The sequence below is a fragment of the Epinephelus moara genome, chromosome 18 (genome assembly GCF_006386435.1).
Source record: "Epinephelus moara isolate mb chromosome 18, YSFRI_EMoa_1.0, whole genome shotgun sequence".
NCBI lineage: Eukaryota > Metazoa > Chordata > Actinopteri > Perciformes > Serranidae > Epinephelus > Epinephelus moara.
In genome coordinates, this window is record NC_065523.1 from 36,204,607 (window position 1) to 36,226,738 (window position 22,132).

General features: G+C 43.6%; 1 protein-coding gene across 1 annotated transcript in view; it reads left to right on the forward strand.

Moving 5' to 3' along the window:
• usp43b (ubiquitin specific peptidase 43b) overlaps nucleotides 1-22,132 on the forward strand; it is a 113,101-nt gene that overhangs the window by 88,565 nt on the left and 2,404 nt on the right. Inside the window, exons 8-9 of the mRNA XM_050070352.1 lie at nucleotides 1,579-1,690; nucleotides 19,673-19,776. Coding sequence (XP_049926309.1) covers nucleotides 1,579-1,690; nucleotides 19,673-19,776 — 216 coding nt within the window. The remainder of the gene's footprint in view (nucleotides 1-1,578; nucleotides 1,691-19,672; nucleotides 19,777-22,132) is intronic.

Here is a 22,132-nt window from a genome sequence, read left to right on the forward strand (position 1 = left end):
TATTCAAGTAACACTGGCGGTCCCGGAGAGTGAGTGACCTGACATGGTGCGTTGGTAAATTCAGTCTGACGCTCTACACTAAAATGAGAGCCCTGTTGGTGGATGAAACGCAGCGTTATATTTCTACATGAATGAACCAACGGTTAAGTTAATCACACATTCACTCCGCTCGGTGCTCTGCTGAGTCACTCAGAGTGCAGTGCTGTGGGTACTGTAACTGAACGGTACATTCAGACAGCGATCTGAAGTTACGAACGCTCCAGTTTGTGTCAGAGTGCGCCCGACACTTTGAATGAGTGTTTCTGAACACACCACTCACATCATCTTCCTCCATTGTCTAAAACAAGCCAACAGAACTTGCTAGCTAGCGCTAGCTAATGTCTGTAAAGAACTGTTTTGCCTCCAGCTAAGCCCCGTCCACCAAAAAATGTCATACTGTTTACTAACAATAAAAGGGTCTATCAATACTATGGTCTTGATTAATTTTGCACCAGGCTGTGTAATACTGGGTCTTGGTACTCATCCCTAGCTGGGCCACTTCTGGGCCAAATGTGACGTCAGTAACATCGGTCTGTGACGTTCAGAAGTGGACGATAGATTTCTCTAAATGAAACCATCAAAAACCTCTTTTAAAGGGAAAACTCAAGAAAATTCTGAATTCAGACTTCTAAATCTACTTCTTTATTGTGTTCTTGTTTAAGGTCGGAGGAGTTAAACTCTCCACTGTGGGAATGAGGACCCAGAGAGTGGCTAACACAATGTTTCAACCCTCTGTATTTAGCACACTCAGTCCATTCACCACAAACCGAACCACACAGCACAAGAATGGAATTGTTTTGTCTTTTGCTCCACAGCAGTTTCCAACTGAATTAATTGTACTTTTAAGTCATTTTCCCTCCCATTCTGTTGTGTATATTGTCTCATCCCGTGTCGTGGTCGCTGCAGCTGCTACTCCTCAGCCACCACAGAATGTTAATGGTTCCCATCCTGAACAGTAATCCAGCCTCATTTACTCCGAGGGTCTCCGCGGTGTCCATCTATGATCTAATGGGAAAGTTGTATGATGGAGGATGTGTTTGATTTCTGAGGTTTGTTCCAGTGTCTTTAAGGATGAAATAGTGCCTTTACAGATGCAACACTTTTCATTCATCCCCCTCCTATTCATGCTGATTAATCTACAGTTTATTAGCATCCCATCATGCATTGTGTATGTGCCTGTGTGTCTGGCCTCTTTATGCACACGCATGCTCACATGGTCTCATACTAATAAATCCCAAGCATACAATGGAGGGCTGCTCTCAATTAAATGGGTATTATGGTGAATGTGTCATGTGATTTATCATTTCAGAGGGATGGTTGTCCCTCTCCTCATCATCTATTTTCACTCCTCATTATCGCTCTGTGTCCGTCCATAGATACGCTGTAATGAGAATTCTGCTCTAAAGCTGATAATGGTAATAAATAATTATTTACATTACAATAGGACGAGGAGACGCCTGAGCCGACCAGGGCTGATGTGGAGCGGCTGAATGCAGAGTCATGAGCTGTTGTTTTAAACTTTATCTATTTCTGTTCAAGGTTTGGACCTCCGTTCCTAATGAGGGAGGATCGGTCTATTTCCTGGGACCAGCTGCAGCAGAGCATCCTCAGCAAGCTGTATTACCTGATGATCAACGGAGCTCAGGCCCAGGTACGGGACAAACAATGATGTGTTCACTAATACATGCGAGGGAATTCAGGTTTTTTCTTGCTCCCACTCAGGGGTTAATTGTGTATGATTTAGGGAGATATAGTGGCATCTAGTGGTGAGGACTGCAGATTGCAACCAGCTGAAACTTCCCCTGGTTAGGATTCCTCCAGTATTCATTGTTCATGAGGTTTTTACCAGGAGACGAATTATCCACAGAGGTCTCTTCCTCTCAAATATAAACAGACCAGGTGATTTAAACAGGTAAAAACACTGAATAAAGCAGTTTCACGTTAAAAATCACTGTTTCTTCAATGCTGTTTGGCATGTCGGAGACAGCTCACCCACTACATGTTAATGTGTGCTCATCTTTATATGCCTCTAAGCACGTGATAGCCGTGGCTGAATTAAGGCATCATGTTCATGGGTTGTCCGTCCGTTTTCTGTCCCAGTCTTATGAACACAATATCTCAAGAACGCCTTCCTCAAGTTTGGCACAGCTGTCCACTGGAACTCAGCCATGAACTGATTACATTTTGGTGGTCAAAGGTTAAGGTCACTATGACCTTGTCATTCTCATTCTTGTGAACGCCAAGCCAGGTCTCAAATCCACCACTCCGGCAGTGACTTGCGGTGTCAGAAACCAATGAACAACGGCATCCTGTCACGTCAGCATGATACGCGGCTGGTTGCCGTTATAGTTTAACGTTGCCCAGGGTCGTCATGGGGATAGGCGGTAGGACAAGGACAAAAGTTAAGGCAGCGAAAGTCTGACTGGGGTGGGCAGAAGGGGTGGTGGGTGGGTCCAACAAACACTGACTTTCTCCTGAGAGCACTGTGTTCGCATCGCGTAAGGTTCTAAAGCCAAACCCTGTTCTTTTGTCCTAGACCCAACCAGGTGCTTTTGTTGTTGAAGGAAAATTCGTGGTGTTGTACCGACATAGTGCCTTTAATTTGAAAGAGACCATATGTAAACGAACTTTACACTGACGAAAAAGACTTCCTTTAATATCGGCATGCAGGCACACAGCCGGTTGCCATTATACTTAATGGGGCCAAGTGGCGTCAGGGGTAAACACGACGGGACAAGAATGAAAGTTAAAGGGAAATTTCGGTTTATTTCAACCTGTCTCCTATCGTCCTAAATTTGTTTCAAGTGACTAGTGACATAAAAATAATAGTTAGCATGTTAGCCGTTAGCCTAGATACAGCCGGGGCGCATAGTAGCGTCAGACCTGTTAAAACGTAAGTGAACGGGCAACCTTCAAGTGCAAAGTTAGTCCACTAAACAAGCTTTTTTTCCACAAAGACCGCCTCATATCGTTAGGATAAATGTCAGAGAACATATAGAAAACGACATGTAAACGTGTTGTCTTACCTTACCGGTGTGCTGCCACGTTTGTTTACCATTTAGCTCTGCTTTCCAAAGCGCGGCCGAAATATCGCGAGAACAAGCAGCAATCTCATACCGTGCCTGACGTTTTACGTTTTAACAGGTCTGACGCTACTACTATGCGCCCCGGCTGTATCTAGGCTAACAGCTAACATGTTAACTATAATTTTTTTGTGTCACTAGTCACTTGAAACAAATTTAGGACGATAGGAGACAGGTTGAAATAAACCGAAATTTCCCTTTAAGGCAATGAAAGTCCAAGTAGGGCGCATGGGTCCAACACTGACTTTCAACCAAGAGAGCAGTGTTCACGTCCCGTAAGATTCTAAAGCCAAACCCTGTTCTTTTTTCCTAAACCCAACCACGTGTGTTTGTTATTGAAGGGAAAAAAAAGTTAATTCGTAGTGTTGTACCAACGTAGTGCTTTTATTTTGAAAGAGACTGTATGTGAACGTTAAATTTCCTGTGAAAACTGAAGTGTATTTCGAAAACAGACAATGCATGTAACAAGCTGAAGTTGACACGGTGTCCCAGAACGTCAACAACCAACACACCCAGGGTACCTTGGACGTCATATGTGGACGTGGAAAGTCCATGACCAAACGAATGTGTTGGAACGCCATATCTCAAAAACACTTTGAGGAAATTTCTTCAAAATTTGGCACAAACGTCCACTTGGACTTAACAGAGAACTGAAAATGATGACGTGGTGACATTTTATATCCAAAAGGTCAAAGGTCAGCTTCACCTTGACATCATAATACTCTGCAAAAACACTTTTCTAGCCGTTAGTCAGCGTCATATCTCAGGAACAGAAGGGCAAACAGCTGGTCACACACTGAACTGATGACAGTAATGTTGGAACTGTGCTGACTGTATAGATCTTCTGTGCTGCCGAGGGGGGAGGATGGAAACTGTAACTGCAACTCGCAGAGGCATACAACCACGAGGCGGTAATTGTAGTTTCTCTGATAATTTAAGATCCAGACGTTCAGGAGGTTTCAGCAGGAGTGAAATTATCCGCCGAGGTCTCTTCCTCTCTGAAACAAACAGTCCAGGTGATTTAAACCAGTAAAAACACTGGTTGCTAACCTTGGTGGCTGATGCAAAAACACAAAAACGCAAAAATGTGAATGGCCCGATCTGGAGCCAGTGTTTGATTTGTCCGTTCCCGGCTACTGTAGAAACATGGTGGTGTGACGTGGCAGCCTCCATACATGAGGACCTGCTCCTTACGTTAATATATACGACTCATTCTAAGGTAACAAAAATACAACAGTTCTAATTTTCAGGTGATCATACGCTAAAGAAAATATACTTATTTTATTATTTTCCATCTCTGCCAATATATCCCCCCTAAATCCTACACACTGGGCCGTGAAGGGATTTATCAGAACGCAGTGCCAGCAGCTGTTAGATATTCACTGACTCACATACAGACTCCTTCAAATATTGATATGAAACACATCTCAGAGGAAACACAGGTTGATGCAATGGGAAACAAACAGCCAGCTATAAGGACAAAAGTATGATAGTTTTCTCTCCAGCTCTACTGTGATGTAATTCTGCAACTGCCTGCCAGAGTGTGGGAATTAATGTTTATTATTTATTCTATATTCTGTTTACTGCATCACAACCATAAGACCCCTGGACTGAAGCAGCTCTGCAGCCCTGCGTAATGAGTCATTAGACATTGTTCCGTGATGCTTGTAAAACATACATTTAATAGCCGTGTCGCGTGGGCGGGCTTGTTTTGAGCACCGGCTGGAGGCAGAGAGGGGACACGGTTCCCTCCTGCCGAGCCGGCTGGCGCACCTGTTCCAAGACAGGTTTATTGGCTCAGGACAGAGAAAAGCATGCCCACACAATGACACCATGTAGTACAGGTGGGAGAGCTTACAGTGCCAGCTGGAGGCAGACAGGAATTGGTTTCCTCTCGCTGCACCCACAGGCACACCACACTGGAGTCGGGTTAGCTGCACCTCGCTTTACATATTTCATAGAAAGGTCTTTACAGAGACGGGCTGAAGAGATTACACATCCAACTTCCAGTTTATACAAAAACAAAAACAAACGTGGGCTGAGTTTTATTTTCTCTTTGCCAGCCTAGAGAGGAAAATTAAATATATCCAAAAGGTATGTGGCTGCTGCTTTGTTTAGTGTTGTCACAGCTCCACACACACAGTTCACAAACACTCTGCATATTCAAACCACGCTGATATAGGTTATCAGCGTCTTTAGTTAAAGGTCCAGTGTGTAGGATTTAGGGCAGTGGTTCCCAGCTGGTCCAACCATGGGGTCCAGTTCATTATTTCACGGTCCACACATATTCAGTGTCATACTTGTGTTTTGCCGTGTCATCGAGCTAGTTTTCTGTATCTGTTCAGCACTCACTCTACAGCAGGAAACAGCACTTCAAAATAAAAGTAAATAACCAACAGCTACTTGACAGAGACAGAAAACTAGCGTGGAAAACATCATCAAGTGCAAGTATGATGCTGAATATATTAAACTGTGTGGACCTTGAACTGATGACTAAGGACAAATCTGGACCCTGTGATTGCACCAGTTGGTAACCACTGTATTAGACCATATTGTGACTGGTATCTAATCATTTGTAACCAAATATCAATAACTTAAAAATGTGTAGTCGCTCTCTATTGCAGCTCACAGTTGCCTGGCTCTGTGGGACTGGCTCCAGGCTGACCGAGGGTTGAACACCGCTGGCTCTAAGTATCAAAACTTGAATGGTTCGAAACATTTACATGTGTCAAGTCAAAGGAATTGGTCCTGTGAAAAGAACCGTTCTAGATGCCTCTTTTCAGGATAGCTGTGGCTCAGAGGCAGAGCAGGTCGTCCACTAATTGGAAGATCAGCGGTTCGATCCCCGGCTCCTTCAGTCTGCATGTGGAAATATCCTTGAGCAAGATACTGAACCCCCAGTTGCTCCAGATGGCTGTTCCATTGGTGTGTGAGTGTGTTAAAAACTGAGTAGCAGGTGGCACCATGTATGGTAGCCTCGGCCACCAGTGTGTGAATGTGTGTGTGTGAATGTGTGTGACTCGCAGTGTAAAAAGCACTTTGAGTGGTCAGAAGACTAGAAAGGGGCTTTACAGGTGCAGGTCCGTTTACCATATAGAGCCAGTGGGTTAAATTAGATCTGAGGACATCAGTGTTTCCGTCTCTAGCTCAGGGAAGTTTGACACCTCTCCATGTCGTAAACTCTGGGGACGAGACCTCTAAACCAAGAAAATACCGGATATTTAAATGACGATTGTTTTCAGCTGCCACATTTATCATCACTCGATCATTCCTACACTGTGATATGTGAGATTAAAATGTGCCATGAGTCACACACAGACTCCATCATTAGACAATTTCTGTGTTCAGATCTGCGCTGGTTTGTACGTTAGATTAATAAATGAGGATCACTGACTATACTTCACTCAGGAACACTCTCGTCATAGATTTAACCATTTATTGCAACAAATGGAAATACAGCAGGGGCGATTGCTCTGAGACAACAAGGGAGGCTGAACTTCCCCTGAAATTTCGTAGAAGAAATGGTCCAACATGCACTATTGAATTTACATTAAAATAAGAATTTACATTGCATTAAACGAGCGCTAGGATGCATTTCACATCATGACTGTGATGTTCAAACGTCAGCTGTTTATCACCAGTTTTCAAACACGACCTTCCTGTCATACATTCTCGTGTCAGCAAAGTGAGACGCTCATTGGATAAATGCGACAAACGCGGTGGGAGAGGACGCTGGGTGTATGCATGGTGATTGGAGGAATTGTCTAAGAGGCTGAACCCCTTTGTGATTGACAGCGCTTCGCATTTCGAACTCAGTCCCATGCGGATATTTGCGAGTGAAGTCTTCTGACAGAGTGCCGCCTGGAGATATAGCTCATTTTCACTGTTTGTACAGCACAGTTCAGGTGTTTAAACCCATCTGAAAATCTATGAGGTGTGTGTTGCTGTGGTTCTATGGCATGAGTGTGGTTGAAAATGGCTTCAATTAAATGTTCCTTTTATAAGTCAGCCGGAAAAGGGTGGATTGCCCACTCCAGGTCGGGGGGGGAGGTCCTGCCTCAGGTGGAGGAGTTTATGTATCTCGGGATCTTGTTCACGAGTGAGGGTAGGATGGAGCGGGTGATTGACAGGCGGATTGGGGCGGTAGGATGGAGCGGGTGATTGACAGGCGGATTGGGGCGGCGTCAGCAGTGATGCAGAAAAGGGAGCTTAGCCAGAAAGCGAAGCTCTCGATTTACCGGTCGGTCTACGTCCCAACCCTCACCTATGGTCATGAGCTCTGGGTAGTGACCGAAAGAGCGAGATCGCGAGTACAAGCAGCCGAAATGAGTTTCCTCCGCAGGGTGGCTGGGCTCAGCCTTAGAGAGAGGGTGAGGAGCTCGGACATCCGGGAGGCACTCAGAGTAGAGCTGCTGCTCCTCCACATCGAGAGGAGCCAGTTGAGGTGGTTCGGGCATCTGGTAAGGATGCCTTCCGGACGCCTCCCTTGAGGTGTTTCAGGCATGTCCAACCGGGAGGAGACCTCGGGGCCGCCCCAGGACACGCTGGAGGGATTACAACGCCCGGCTGGCCTGGGAACGCCTCGGGGTTCCCTCGGAAGAGCTGACGGAGGTGGCTGGGGAGAGGACTGTCTGGGCTTCTTTGCTGAGGCTGCTGCCCGGATCCGGATAAGTGGAGGACGACAAGTACGAGAACGAGTAAACTTAAAGTGAGCTTCCCCTGTTTGAAAGACCAGCAGCTGCCACTGAAATACAGGTATACTTGGTGCTGATGGCTCCACTCTTAAGATGCTCCCTGGATTAGACAAGCAGTGTGCTAAACCAAAACAGGGAGCACAATGCAGAAAACACCCCTGATGGTACAATAAATACCTTTTTAACCTTTGAGTCATGTTAGGACTCTGAATTAGGAAGGTGGAGGCAAAGCTTTGCTAGCAGCAGCAGCAGTGTGTGGCTGCATTGGTGTAGCAGGGATCAGTGAGTAGGAGGCCATTTTTAAATGGACTGCCTTGTTGTGAGAATGGGCCGTGATTGATGTGGCTGTCAGCTGGTTACAGCTAGGGTGTACGACTTCAGTGTCCTGCATGAACTAACTAACTATGTGTCTAAAAATTTTCATCAATTCATCTTTAAAAAAAAATTTCTACTGAACCAATCATTAACATCAGACATGAAGAAATTAATTATTAGATTTATGTAAATGAAATGCCATTATTACAATGTGGTGCTGGAAAGCCTTTGTTAAGTCCAAAGCTAACTAATGATCCATTGTTATGCAGATGTATACGGCACATTTTTAGTATTTGATTAACACACAAAATGCTAATGCCCATAATTTGTCATATTATTCCATCATATATGTCATTAAACCTTCAATTTATATTGTTAGATGATTTGAGATTGGCACTTTTAATATTCATACATACGTAAGGTACCAAACTGATTTCATTCTCACAATGTACATTATAATATATTTGCATATATATTGCTGTGACAGGCTGCAGGGCAGCGTGTGTGTTAATGAGACTTGATTGGGTCAGAAGTTGAGTCGCTCACTCTTCCATGCATGGCTAAAAAGAAGCATGGCTGGCTTGTTTACCTCGTCACCGCTGGTGTAAAACACGGTGCGTAATGACAGAAATGCAAACAGCGGCACTTGCTCAGATGCACCCCTGCTGTATGTCACTGTCAGATCAATTATTTACCTCACTCAAGCCAGAGAGCCCATTTTCCTGCTCGTTTCCACTCACTCAGGCGCTCGTTCTGCAAACTCATCTGTGTCTCAGCACATGATTGTGTGCAGTAGCACGCTGTTAGTCATGTAGCGGGTGTGTAATCAGCGTCTCTGCAGCCAGCGGACACACAGCTGCAGTAAAGAGCCGTAAAGGAAATTGTTGACCAGCTTGCTGCGTATTAGTCGGTGCTCTTTGAGACGTGCCAGGAGAAAGAGAGGAAGAGAAGAGTCAGGTGCAACACTTTCAGTAACTCTGTTGGAGATCTGTAGTCTCCTTTGTGCCCCCACGCTGTCAGCCGTTTAATTAAAACCAGGCTCGTACAGTATAATCAGTTTGCCGGAGCCTACCTCTGCCAAGAAAGGAGCAATGCTCAGAGCAGATGTTTGCTCTAAATCTTTCATCTCAACAGAATCTGTAGTTTTCTTGCATCAGTGAATTACACTCAAAAGTGGATGTTTCCGCTCCTGTCTAATTTTAGCCTCGGCAAAGATGCAATTCAAAAACAAAAAACACTGCCTCTCTCTCTGACAGCCATTTTTCCTGCTCCTGACATCGCTTGACATCTTCGTTTTAGCAGCGGCTGGCTGGCACGATGCTCACTAAAGCAAGCCTAGCAATATAGTACGCTACAGTACACTGATGGCTGCACATTCACAGGACTTATAGTAACAGTCGGACAGGCTTTCTCACACATGAACACCTTCTCTAAACTTCTGGTGCAGGATCTGAATAAGACAAAGTTCTTCCTGAAGGGACTCTGAACTGTTTGATATATGAGGTTTAGTCGGAGCGATGTGGAGTGTAGTGTATTATCATTTACTCTGAAGCTTTGGAACAGATGACCAGTAAGGGGCCCAGGGCCAAAAGCATATATGGTCAGGGTCAAAGAAAAGATATTTATGGTTCAGGGTTAAAGTAGGTGAAATCCAACTAGGGTCACCCTTTGTTGTTTGTCTGACTTTGTCTCACATTTCACAGAAACAGTGTGTCTATATAATGGGAGTAATTTGGGGCTGCTTTTCAGAGTGGTCCACATCGGCTGAAGAACCCTCTCCAAGCATTCTAGATGCTTGATAGATGCTGTACTTCTTGTAATAAACAAGAAGTTACAAGTGATGAAGTCTTCTTCATCACCTTCACATCATCGCTAGTTAATAAACAACAATTTTGGCGTCACAAACAGGATTAGAAGAAGGCACAACAATTTTGGCGACACAAACTCCGGACGTGTTGTGGCCTGCAGTGTCACCGACGGCTTCAGTGTATCTGCTCCCGCACCAGGTCGACAGATATGGTGAGCATTTCACGTGATTGAGTGCTGGTTCGCTCTTTCGGGGCTGTTGTGTGTTTGCTGTGGGGTCACACCGTAACGAATCATTTGTGTGTGTGTGCCATGATGTGTAGGTGTTGGGGTGGTTCTCCTTCTAAATTTGTTTCTGTTTGCGCTGGGAGTGACCTGTCTTAGGAAAGACAGAGGCCTGTCTTAGGAAAGACAGAGAATAAACATTGATGTAAGGAGTCTGTCTTAGGAAAGATAGGGAATAAACATTAATGTAAAGTAAGTAAAGAGAATAAACTTTGAAGTAAACTAAGGGAAGAAGAAATAATAGTGAAGTAATGAGAAAATGTAGAATAGCCTGATTAGTAACGATAAGGTGAGCTAAAAAATACCATGCGCAGTTAATGAAGAGGTGGGCCCTGTACCTTCATACTGGTAAGACATGTGTATATTAGTCACTGCGTGAAAGTAGGCTTTGAGAAATAGTCAGGAATTTGGCTAAAAACAAAAGAGGACAGTGATAACCCTGGGCCCAAGGGAAATTGGACGTATGAAAAATAGGAATAAGGTAAAAGAGATAAGGAAAAGAGATAAGGTAAGGATAAAGATAAAGTAAAGAGAAATAGGAATAAAGGAAAAATAGGAATAAGTAAAGAGAAAATGCCGCAGATTTGACAAAAGCCCTCAAGGAGGCGATTTTAGATGGGCCTCAAAGCCTGGGATATCACTAGGTGAATTTCAGGTCAGTTCAAGGAACTGGAGGTGTAGAATAAAAATTCAATTGTATGCTCTTATGCTTAATATTCGTTGACGAACGATGTTTTGATACAGCCTCTCATTGAATATCTACACCTCATAAGGTAGCATAAATTTAGATATAAAAAGGAAAAAAAGGAAAATAGGAAGGAGCGGCAAAAAGCATGCTATAGGACAGTGTGAATGAGTCGACTCTGAGAATTGAGGATTGAAAGATGTTTGTGCATTTGGGGAGAATGTTGAAGTTAGTGTGAGAGTTTGGCCAAGGTGTCTCTGCTTGTTAGAAGAGTGATCTCTGTGTGTGTGTGAAGTGCTGTCTCAGCTGTGTTCTGGTTGTGTGTGAAAGATTGCGCAATGGGATGGTTTATGAGATTTATGTTATGTTGATGTGATAGATTTCATATGAAATAGATATAAATAGATATATAATAGGAAGTGGTTGAGAATAGGAGATTTAGTTGTTTCCTAGTGATAAAATATATGAGCCTCAAAGAAGAGGACTTATAAATATTGATAAATACTTATGAGCCTTTGATGGGGACTTTGATAAAAGTTATGAGCCTCGTTTGAGGGGATGTTTTTGAATTTGGTAAGAAACTTATGAGCCCCAAGAAGGACATGTATGTCTGTGAAGAGAGGTGAAAAGATCAGTGAGGATATTTTTAGTGAGTCTGTGTGAGAGTGTGTGCTCCGGAGGGTGTGTGTGAGTTCCTTGTTTATGATTTCATATGTTGCTATATGGAGCATATATTGAAGTATTGTTTTGACCTAGTGGGTTCTTAAGATACTGAACTCTTTGTGTCTGTTTTCTCTTATTCACCTATGGTGTATGAGAGTTTGAGGAAGAGATAGAGGAGAGAAGGTGTTTGTAAAGGTGTCACAAGGTGCATGTACAAGGAAAAAGAAAAAAGAGAAAATACAGTGACAATAACATAGAGAAGAAAAAAAACGATGTAACAACAGTAATGAATGAATGAGTAAAAACAGAAGGAGAAAAGACAACAAGAGCATAGATGCACGAGACTGCTGCCATTAGTAGGAATAAAATGCCTTTTTATAAAAATATGTTTTTCAAGGAGATTTAAAATTAGATAAGGAGCTGGCTGTAGGGAATTAAAGCTCGGTGATGAGCTTAGGTCATGAAGAACTTTAAAAGTTAATAATAAAATGTTAAAATCACTTCTAAAGGTAACTGGCAGCTAGTGAAGTGCAGCTAAAACTGGAGTTATGTGCTCAAATTTCCTTGAACAGACGATCAGTCTGGCAGCAGAGTTTTGCACCAACTGCAGACGGTGGAGACAATTCTGGCTAAGACAGGTGTAGAGACCTAAAGTTGCAGTAGTCTAAGCAGGAGGACAAGGGTATTTACGATTTTGTTGAGGTCATGGAAAGATAAAAAGATCTAATATGAGAAATGTTTCTTAGGTGCATAAAACAAGATTGCAAGAGGGGCAACAGACGTGGATGTTAAAGCCTCCAAGTATAATAATATTGTCAAAGCGCTGAGTGATGAGGGACAGAAGTGCAGAAAATTCAGTAATAAGGCCAGAATTCAGTTTTGGGGGTCAGCTCAAGAGATAGAGTCCAAAAAGATGCAGTCCATGCACTAAGAAAGGTAAACCGCTCTACACACACACACACACACACACACACACACACACTGCTCAAACTGACAACATAATGAAACACTCTTTGCATGTGTTGTAATTGGAGATCTTTTGCCTCGTCAGGCACAAACAACGCCACAAACACTCACTGAACACTCCTCACTGAACACAAAAAGTGATTAACCTTGGTCGGGAAGGATTCTCTCACGGGGAAACATTACAGACGTCTGAGTGTCCCCCAGTGTCCGCTGAGCCCTCATGCTCAAGCACTCCTCCAACAGGATGCTGAGATGAATTTTCACAGGTTTTCTGCTCCTCTTCACAGCTGCCACGCTGACAGGGGCGACTGTGCTCGGAGCCCGACCAGATCTCAGATGCTCGTTTGTTCTTTTTTCTCCCCGATCACACTTATCGTCTTTCACACACACTCCCAATAATGTGTTTACAACCCCCTGTTTATGGTGTTACTCTCACATATTCCTCTTCATCTGCCTCTACTGGGTGGAGAATAAACATGTTCACACAGACATGTATGCACACGCAGCACAATATTATACTGTACAAAGGAATTTAGTCTGAACCTCAACAACTGACCACTCAGTAATCAACCACATAAGTTACTGCTGCTTCACGTGTCAGGCTTTAATTTAGGGCTAAATAATGTGATGAAGGGTGAGTCATGATACTGACTGGCAAACTTGGCTAAATTTTGCTAGCTAGTGAACCTACAGACGAATTAGGCTGCATCCAAATGTCCACTCTCTAGACTTGCAGACTGAGCCCTCGCGGACTTCAGTCGCTCGTACTGTGATGAGTTCACCATCATCATGTAAAGTCTGCGAGTGCCGCTTATAGACAGCCCTCAAGACTTTTTTACTCCACGTTGGAGCAATGATTACAGTGATAGTCTGTCTGCTCATTTGTCCCAGCAGGTAACAGGATATAAATCCCATGTTTTGCGAGTAAACAAAATAAAGTTCTGTATAACACACAGACTGCAGACATTCACATACGGAGATGTTTGTTAATGAGGATGAAACTATTACTAGATAAAGTGAGTAGGCCTGTTAGTTACACTTGAAACCGTGCTGATTGTGTAGATCTGTGCTGTCAGGTTGAAGATGTGTGTGAGGCATCCATGTTTTCATGGACAAGTTACTGTTCAAATAGCATTTGAAATGTTCATCTCTGTTCTTTTATTTTCTGTCTGTCAACGTCTCTCTGACATGTTGGTTTATATCAAGAGACACATGCTCAAAACTTAACACAAGTCTAGACGAGGTCCTTTGGAGACATAAGCCCCATTTCCACCAAACACTTTCAGTATGGTACCTTTGGAACCAACAGTGACCCTTCAGACATGGTACCTAGACCCTAGTGTTTCCACCACAGACAGTGCTCCTAAATGTGGGCGGGGTTGTTGTCACTCACTGCGCCGTCCAGCACTCGCTGTATTTCCTCCTTTATCAGTCTGCACCTGGTTTATCGTCCACAGAACGAGGCTGCACGCCCACATTTTCAGAACAAAATAGAACAGGCTGCAGTGAGAGTCTCTCTCCATGGGATATTTAAAAATAGCAGCTTTGTGCATTTAGTCCTTCTCAGGCAAGCTCAGGGGTTTAGTGTTGCTGTAGCCCACAGGAAGTGAGGATTAGAATATATGACCTTCACATAATCCGCTCCAAATTAATCTATATTTTTAAAGTCATTACTAAAAGTGTGTGTCATATAAAAACTAAAGTGATGGTCAAAGTTGTCACAGTGAAATTTAAGGTGTGCTGATGGATTCACGTCATCAACTCATGCATTGAGTAACATTACAAGTTAACGTTCCACCTTAAAAGTTGCCGGCAGTCGGCCCAGTGAATGAAGTTATTTTTTCTCAGACTCCAGCTGCTGTGAGAGGCAGCAAAACATCCTTTCATTTTATAGTTACAGTTTACTAATAAAACTCTCCACAGTATGAACAGTGGACTGCAGTGTTCACAGCTCCACCTTTTAGTACCAGATCTGTGTGCTAGGTACCCCAACACCGGACTGCTAAGTGGAAACGTGGCTATAGGACCCTGAAAACATAGGGATGACCCCGTTTAATCCATCCTTGACACCTTTTTCTTGCATCATTGGTTTTAGAGAGGGTTAAAAAAGAAACCACCTCCCAAACTCTTCAAAGTATTCGTAGCCTGCAGTACACAGCTGTAATGTGAAGAGAAATCCAAACCTTGACAGGCCTTTCGTGAAGCTCAGCTATGATTGGAAAATCGCTGTTTGGGGAAGACTTCGGTCAATTCAATATCAAACACGTAGACCTGGTGAATCCTCTTGTTGATGCAGTCAGTAGGTTTGTAAATACAAGACCAGGAATTTTCCCCTGGTTTTTAAAAACAATGTTTAGTGGAGAAAAAAACAGTTCCTGAGAAGTTGGTAGGACTCGTTGGGTGGTCTTCACGTGTCCACACAGGCCTGTCACTGGAACTCACACTAAGCCTGAGCAAGTCTGTAATGAAAAGAAAACTTATTTGGGGTTTACACTTGTCATCTGTCGTGCCAGTTTTTTTCCCCTTACAGCAGATTGAAAATGAACACTTGAGCAAAAGTTGATGAATTCTCTGGAAAAGCACCACACGGCATCTACAGTAAGCACCGCGGGGAAGGTGGATGCCTGCGGAGTCCATAAACACATGATGCTGAAACACTGAGGAGAGGATAATGTAGTTTTAGTTACACGGCTCGCTGTGTGTACTCAGACTGAGAGCAAAATGTTATTTATTACTACATCGAGTAGCTCTAACTGCTGCAGTATTTCAGCAGCTCACTGGCACTTGTTATGCTTTAAATAGTTCTGTCTATTGCATACATGAGGCAGTAATTCATAAGTATTGTATAACTTCCCCTGAGGGCGATGCATTCCAGTGGGTTCATGTGTTCAGCATATCAATATTTTCCAGGAATGAGCTCTGTTCGTCGGTGTGCTCCTTGTCATCAGAAAGATCCTGCTGGATGGAGCTTTCCTCGCAGGACTCAGAGTGGGTGTTTGTGTTTGAGCTCCGCCAGCAGCTACACACTAGATTTCACTGGAACAAGAGAAAATCAATTTTGCAAAGCGCTCCTTCACTCCTTCAACACCTCCAATTTAAGCAGATCTCAGAGTAATATAAGCGGCTTCAAAGGAGGACAAAAAGATATTAGGGCTCATATTTGTTCTTTCGTCTTTCTTATTGAAACCAACTTGACTTTCCAGCCCAGTTCAGAGTGATATAAGACAGCAGTCGGGTAATCTATGGTTTTATTACTGCTTTTTCCCTGTAAAATAATACTTTGAATGCAAACAAAACTTCAACACTGAGCTCCGTGTTGAGGCGCCACGTGTTGATTCAGGCTGAACTGCTGTGAGCTCAAAATGTCAGGTGCAGGTCTTGGCCTAAATTTCATCTTGGCCCACTTTGTTCTCCTCTGCCTCCGTGTTGCTTAAGTCCTGTTCACAGCAAACTTGTTAAATATAACCCAGAGAGAGTAAAAATATGCCAGTGTTTATACAGACTCACTTCCAGTTCAGCATTTTTTAAATAGTTGTGAAAGAGCTGGTTCAGTGTGAGTGGACGAACACTTCGCCAATCAGCATGACCCAACAACAAATAACTGTCACTAAAAATGTCAGCACAGGAAGTTTCAGGAAGTGTCGGCTATAAACGCTGATTTTTATCAATATGTGTTGATGACAGCTCATGTGCCAAGACCCAAGCCTTCAAGAGATCCTCAGTGTTCCAGCTGTCATGTGTGTCTCAGAAAACGGGGGGCAATAGATGTGAGGAAGACCTTCCACAGATCGTGTGATGCTAGTTGTGAAATATTTAAAGCCAATCACTCAACCTGTTTGGTCTTTGAGATGAGGCCTAAAGTGCTAAAGATTAATCTAGGGTAGTACCAGAGGTCATACTGGTGATGATGAACCTTTTGGCGGTACAGTGGCGCAGTGGTTAGCATTGTCGCCTCACAGCAAGAGGGTTCCTGGTTCAAAACTCTCAGGCAGCAGATGATCTCAGTGTTCTTGGAGGCAATTTAGAAAATTGAAAACCTTTGCTGCCGTCACACAATAGCCCTTTTTAAATAGGAGTTGTGCAAATTTGCAGGAAAGCCCAATCAGTCTTCTTTCAGCATTGGCAGTATAAAAACAAAATCGGGGAGTGCAGCAAAATGCCGCCTGCCTACTTTTGTTTATACAGAATGTGCCTTTTTCGGGGCAATGGGGGGCGTGAGCAAGTAACAAAACGTGTAGCTCAGCGTGTGACGTAAACAGTGACGTGGGAGGGAAGCCGCGGCTGGTCAGTCCTTCGGCGATTCTCTCGTAAGTCGGCCCGTTCTTCACCGTCCCCGTCATCTGACGGTTAATGGCCTCTTCGTTTGCGAGGACAAGGAGGGCGCGCAATTCCTTGTCTCCCCAGTTGCTCATCTTTACAGTGTCTGTCAGGTTTGTGTTTCCCTCTTGCTCCTAGCTGCTATCAGCTGTTTCCTGTTTATCCACCGCCAGTGGCTCGCACATGTGGCGTCATCAACAGCTCCTCCCACAAGTCATCAACAGCTCCTCCCGTGGCGGAAGGCCTCCTCGTTCTTTTTAAACCAAAAAGGTTCCACTAATATGTCTACCCTACGAGGCGGAAAATTGGGCACCTCGGATCAACTCGCCAATCCGGCTCTGTGTGTCTAAATGCTCGCAGCTGGCCGGCAAAACGGCCCAACATTCGCCGAAAATCTGGCAGTGTAAAAGGGGCTAGTGACTTACCACTGCAGGAACGACGAAAAAATCGCAGAACACACAAAGCGGTTGCCAGATTCATGTTTATGACCTCACATGTTGTGTAATGAGACGACAGAGGTTGTTGCACCTCCAGAAAGAATGGTAGTGAATTAATTGCTGAACCTACAGCCTGGAAAATGCTTGTGCTGATGCTTTAACGACATGACTTGCTGTCTAGAAAACTGCACATTCTCCGTTTTGATCAAAAGGGACAGGTCAATATTTACACAAACCATATGAGAATTAGTCAGTCTTCTTCTGCACAGACTCATATTGGATTCTTAAAACCATTTCAGCCCACATTTTATGGTCTGAAGTCTCCAAGCTGAGCAGTGATCCCGACTGGTCTTCAGAAATGTTGCTGCTGCTTTTTCAAAAACACTGAGCTTTGCGTGCTCATTTTACCATCATGAAAGCATCTCATCATTGTTGTGTTACATACAAAACCATGATGGATGAGTGACGACACTCTTCACTTGTGGTGAATCTGTTTGTGATGGCAGTGCTTATTAAAGACCTTAACAAGACTTACTGGAAGAATCTGCAGCCATGCTCGACGCTCTGTGAGGTTGTACCAAAGGGGGGGGTTACCTTCGGGTCAGTACAGACCTGGCTTAAACTTGCATTCTTTTCTATGGCCAGCAGGGGGCGACTTCACTGGATGCAAAAATAAGCCTGATTGTATAGAAGTCTACGAGAAAATGACCCGTCTTCTCATTAAATTCATTACCACAGTCAACATTTTGGTAATGAGTGTATGGACTCAGTCACTGGTTTCAAGTCTTCACCATTACAGCATGATGTTCATTTAGTACTATGGTCCCATCCATTTTCATCGACTTATCCAGGGCCGGGTCACAGGGGCAGCAGGCCAAGCAAAGGACCGCAGGCGTCCCTCTCCCCAGCAACACTTTCCAGCTCCTCCTGGTGGACCTCAAGGTGTTCCCAGGCCAGATGAGATATATAATCCCTCCAGTGTGTCCGGGGCCTCCTACCAGTGGGACGTGCTCAGAACACCTCTAACAGGAGGCGCCCAGGAGGATCCTGATCAGATGCAGGAACCACTTCAACTGACCCTTTTTGACGCAAACGAGCAGCGGCTCTACTCCGAGCTCCTCCCCCTATCTCTAAGGCTGAGCCCAGACACCCAACGGAGGAAACTTATTTCGGCCTATTGTATCCACGACCTCAGTCTTTCAGTCACTACCCAGAGCTCAAGACCATAGGTGAGGGTTGGGACGTAGATGGACCAGTAAATGGAAAGCCAATCCATCTCACGCTTCATTCTCACTCGTGAACAAGACCCCGAGATACTTCAACTCCCTCGCTTGAGGCAGTAACTCTCCCAACCCGGAGAGGGCAATCCACCAGTTTCCAGCAGAGAACCATGCCCTCAGATTTGGAGGTGCTGCTCTCTCAAATTACGGTCCCATTTAGAGTAACACAGACGACAAAGCAGGGGATGCTTTAGGGCGTGGCTACCTTGTGATTGACAAGTTGCTACCACAGCAGTGTCCTCGAGTTCTAAGTCACATCCACAGCTTCACCCTCTTGTCTAAAAATTGTCGCTTCTGGCTCTAAAAAAACAAGACAGCGACACAAAAATGCCAAACTTGATGCTTCAAAATGGTACTCCACATATCAATTGGTGACATCATGGTGGCTGCGGCCAGGATATCTAATCATCACTCACCAGTATCTCATTAAACATATCTGCGGGGAACGATGAGGCCGGAGTCTAGATGCCAAACTGAAATCTATTTAACCTCAACCAGGATCTTTCTCCTACACCTAACCAAGAAAAGACTTTCTGGCAGAAAACCCAAAGGACAAACTTCTTGCAGCAGGGTCGGGCTCAGACAACGTAACTACCAGTACTGCTGAGGCCAGTTCATACAGATATTTAAGGGACTTTTATGAACACAAATGTACAGATTCCACTGAAAAAAAATCTCATATTTACATGCAAATTGTCCCCACCAGGTCTGAAAAAATTTGAATGAAGTTTGAATATCGGCCATGTCGGCAACAAATTTACTACAACACATCCAACTGAAGCATTCAACCAGTCCTAGAAAAGATCTGCGAGTGAATGATGATTACAAGATTTTCTTTTGTGAAAAACAACACAAAAAGACATTAAACTACCTCCTGAGACCTCCTGAGAGACATGCCAGACCAGTGGTGTGTAGTTAGTTAGTACAATCAAAGTCAGGCTCAGAGGATCCACAGTAATTAAAACGTATAGTATTTGAGGAGAGGATATGTGGGAGACATAAAGTACTGAAAGTTTATAGTGTTGTTGTTTATAGCCTTGTTATGTAAAGGATAAATACACCCTGGTGGCTTTAAAGTGTTTTTGTTGTGCCCTTCTTTCAGAACACCAGAGTGCTGTTTAACATCCGTGTGGTGGGAGGATCAGCATTTTACAGCTACCTGTCTCCGCAGGACGGGCGGCCACTCTACCACCCTGCTGTCGACAGGTGAGGAGGTCAAAAATACACGAAACATTGAGTGCATTCTGGTGGAGGATTCATGTCACACACACACACACACACACACACACACACACACACACACACACACACACTCAGCTGACCAGCACTGAGCAGATGTGTTCTCTCAAACACATTCAAACAAGTCCTGCTGTTCTGAACGTGTTAATTGATTTTCACTTGAGCTCACTGTATATATAACTGCCATTTCTTATCTTCTATTTGTGTTTGAACATCACAGTTTTTAAGGTGTTAATTGCTCTCTCAGCTGAATGCCCGTCTGCAGCTTTGGGCAGCACCAAGCATCAACCCCCAGGGCTGACAAATAAAGCCACACAGAAGTGCTAAAAACTGCAGTTCCTTTAATGGCCACTTGAGGCTGGCTTCAAAAGCGAGTCAGTCCCCACAGAACCCCATGATAAAATGTTTAACTTAACAGCAGAAATAAACATGTTTACAGCCTGGTACAAAAAAAACGTTTTCATGGCATCTGTACAGGGGTGAATTCTTACAAAGCTCACCTGTTTAAGTGCTTTAAGGTTTAAAGTTATGCGTGAATAAGGCCGTTGATGATTTTAGTGCCATCTGTTGACAAGTTGCTACCACAGTGACAACGTTAGCTAGGTAACATAACTATGGAGTAACCCCAGATTCACAGAGTACAGGTGAAGCCTTAAGTTGGATTTATACTTCTGCATCGAATTGACCTGTAGCCTGACGTGCACCTCCCCAGAAATATAACTACACGTTGCGGCGCTGCAGACCTCCTGTCTGCAGACCTCCTGTCCTGCTGAAACCATTTCCCTCAGTGGAAACAAAGCTTTTATTTACTTTAATTTCACAGATAAGAAACAATAAATTGTGAAGACAATAAAGCCTCCACAAAAATAGCATTTTAAGTCTTGTGTGTGATTTATCCTGGCTTCATATGAGCAGAGGAAATCTCTGCTCATCACTAGGCTAATTTATACAATGTAAAATGCCATAGGCTTGTGCTAATAACGTTAGCATGTTGTATTTGTTTGGAAAACGTGTTTAGTGTAAGACAGTTGTTTTGTCAGTGAACCTTGTGAGCTGTAATGGGGCCGAATTTTGTAACGTTGCCTTTGTTAAATGTTGCTGTTGTCCCTGGCTTCATATGAGTAGAGGAAAAGTCTGCTAGCTGCTAGGCTAATTTATAGAATGTAAAATGCCATAGGCTTGTGCTAATAACATTAGCATGTTGTATTTGTGGGGACAATGTGTCCAGATAAAGACAAGTGTTTGTCTGTGAATGCTGCGAGTTATAGTGAAGCTGATTTGTGTACTTGTGTTTGAAACTGTCTCTATTAAGCCATGTTTAATGTGTGTTTAATGTGTGTTTTGAATCAACTAAACTTCACAACACTTCACAGAAACCTCCACCGCCTACTAGTGTTTTGGAGGTGTAACTGCAGAGTGACACAGACACACCACCACACAAGTATAAATGCTGACAACAGCATAGGCCACGTGTGTAGGGTCTGCATAGAGCTGATGCACAAGTATAAATCTCGCTTTAAAAGTCGCTATTTCAGTGTGTTTTCAGTTCATGAGGGATAATTGAAATGTTTTGGTTATCTAAAAAAGTCAGCATTTGGTTGCACTAAAAGATACTCTAAGGAGTCTGATGTTCAGTTTTAATGTTAAGTACATTTGATTTGGTTTCAAGCCTGTTTTTCACTGGCGAAAATTAGCATTAGCATTGTGGCTCCAAAACACCAAGATGGCGCTGGTCAAAATGTCAAACTTGAGGATTCCAAACAGGAGTCCACAAACCGATGGGTGACATCACGGTGGCTAAGCCCATTATTTTAAACACTCTACAGGTAGTCTGACAGGAATATTATTGGACATACTGTATGTCTAGATTTTCATGAATGTATAGCCTCCATGTTTTATCTGGTTCAAACACTATGAGCACGGCGTCCAGAGGAACTGTTGTGGTTGGAGCTGACCGGCTGTCAGGACACCTCATTCTTCTATTATTAGACTGGAGATTATTAAATTATTCTAAATGTGTTCTTTTGTTGTAGAATTACTGTTTTGTGGTCCAAATGTTGAACACTGAAACAACCCAGTGTTCCCACAGGCTCATTCAAATTTGATCTAATGTAATCAGTTTTAATGTAATTTAAATCTGCTCTAATCTAATAAAGTGTTTCTTGAGGCAGGCAGCCGGTTACTGAACACACTCTGACATGAAAACACATGTTACACACTAATATGACTGTTAGAGTTTACGTCCGGCGTGTTGGGATGATTGGCGTTGGCTCTGAAGCTGATGTTCTTCTTTTTATGAACATCATTAGACCTGATTTTACAT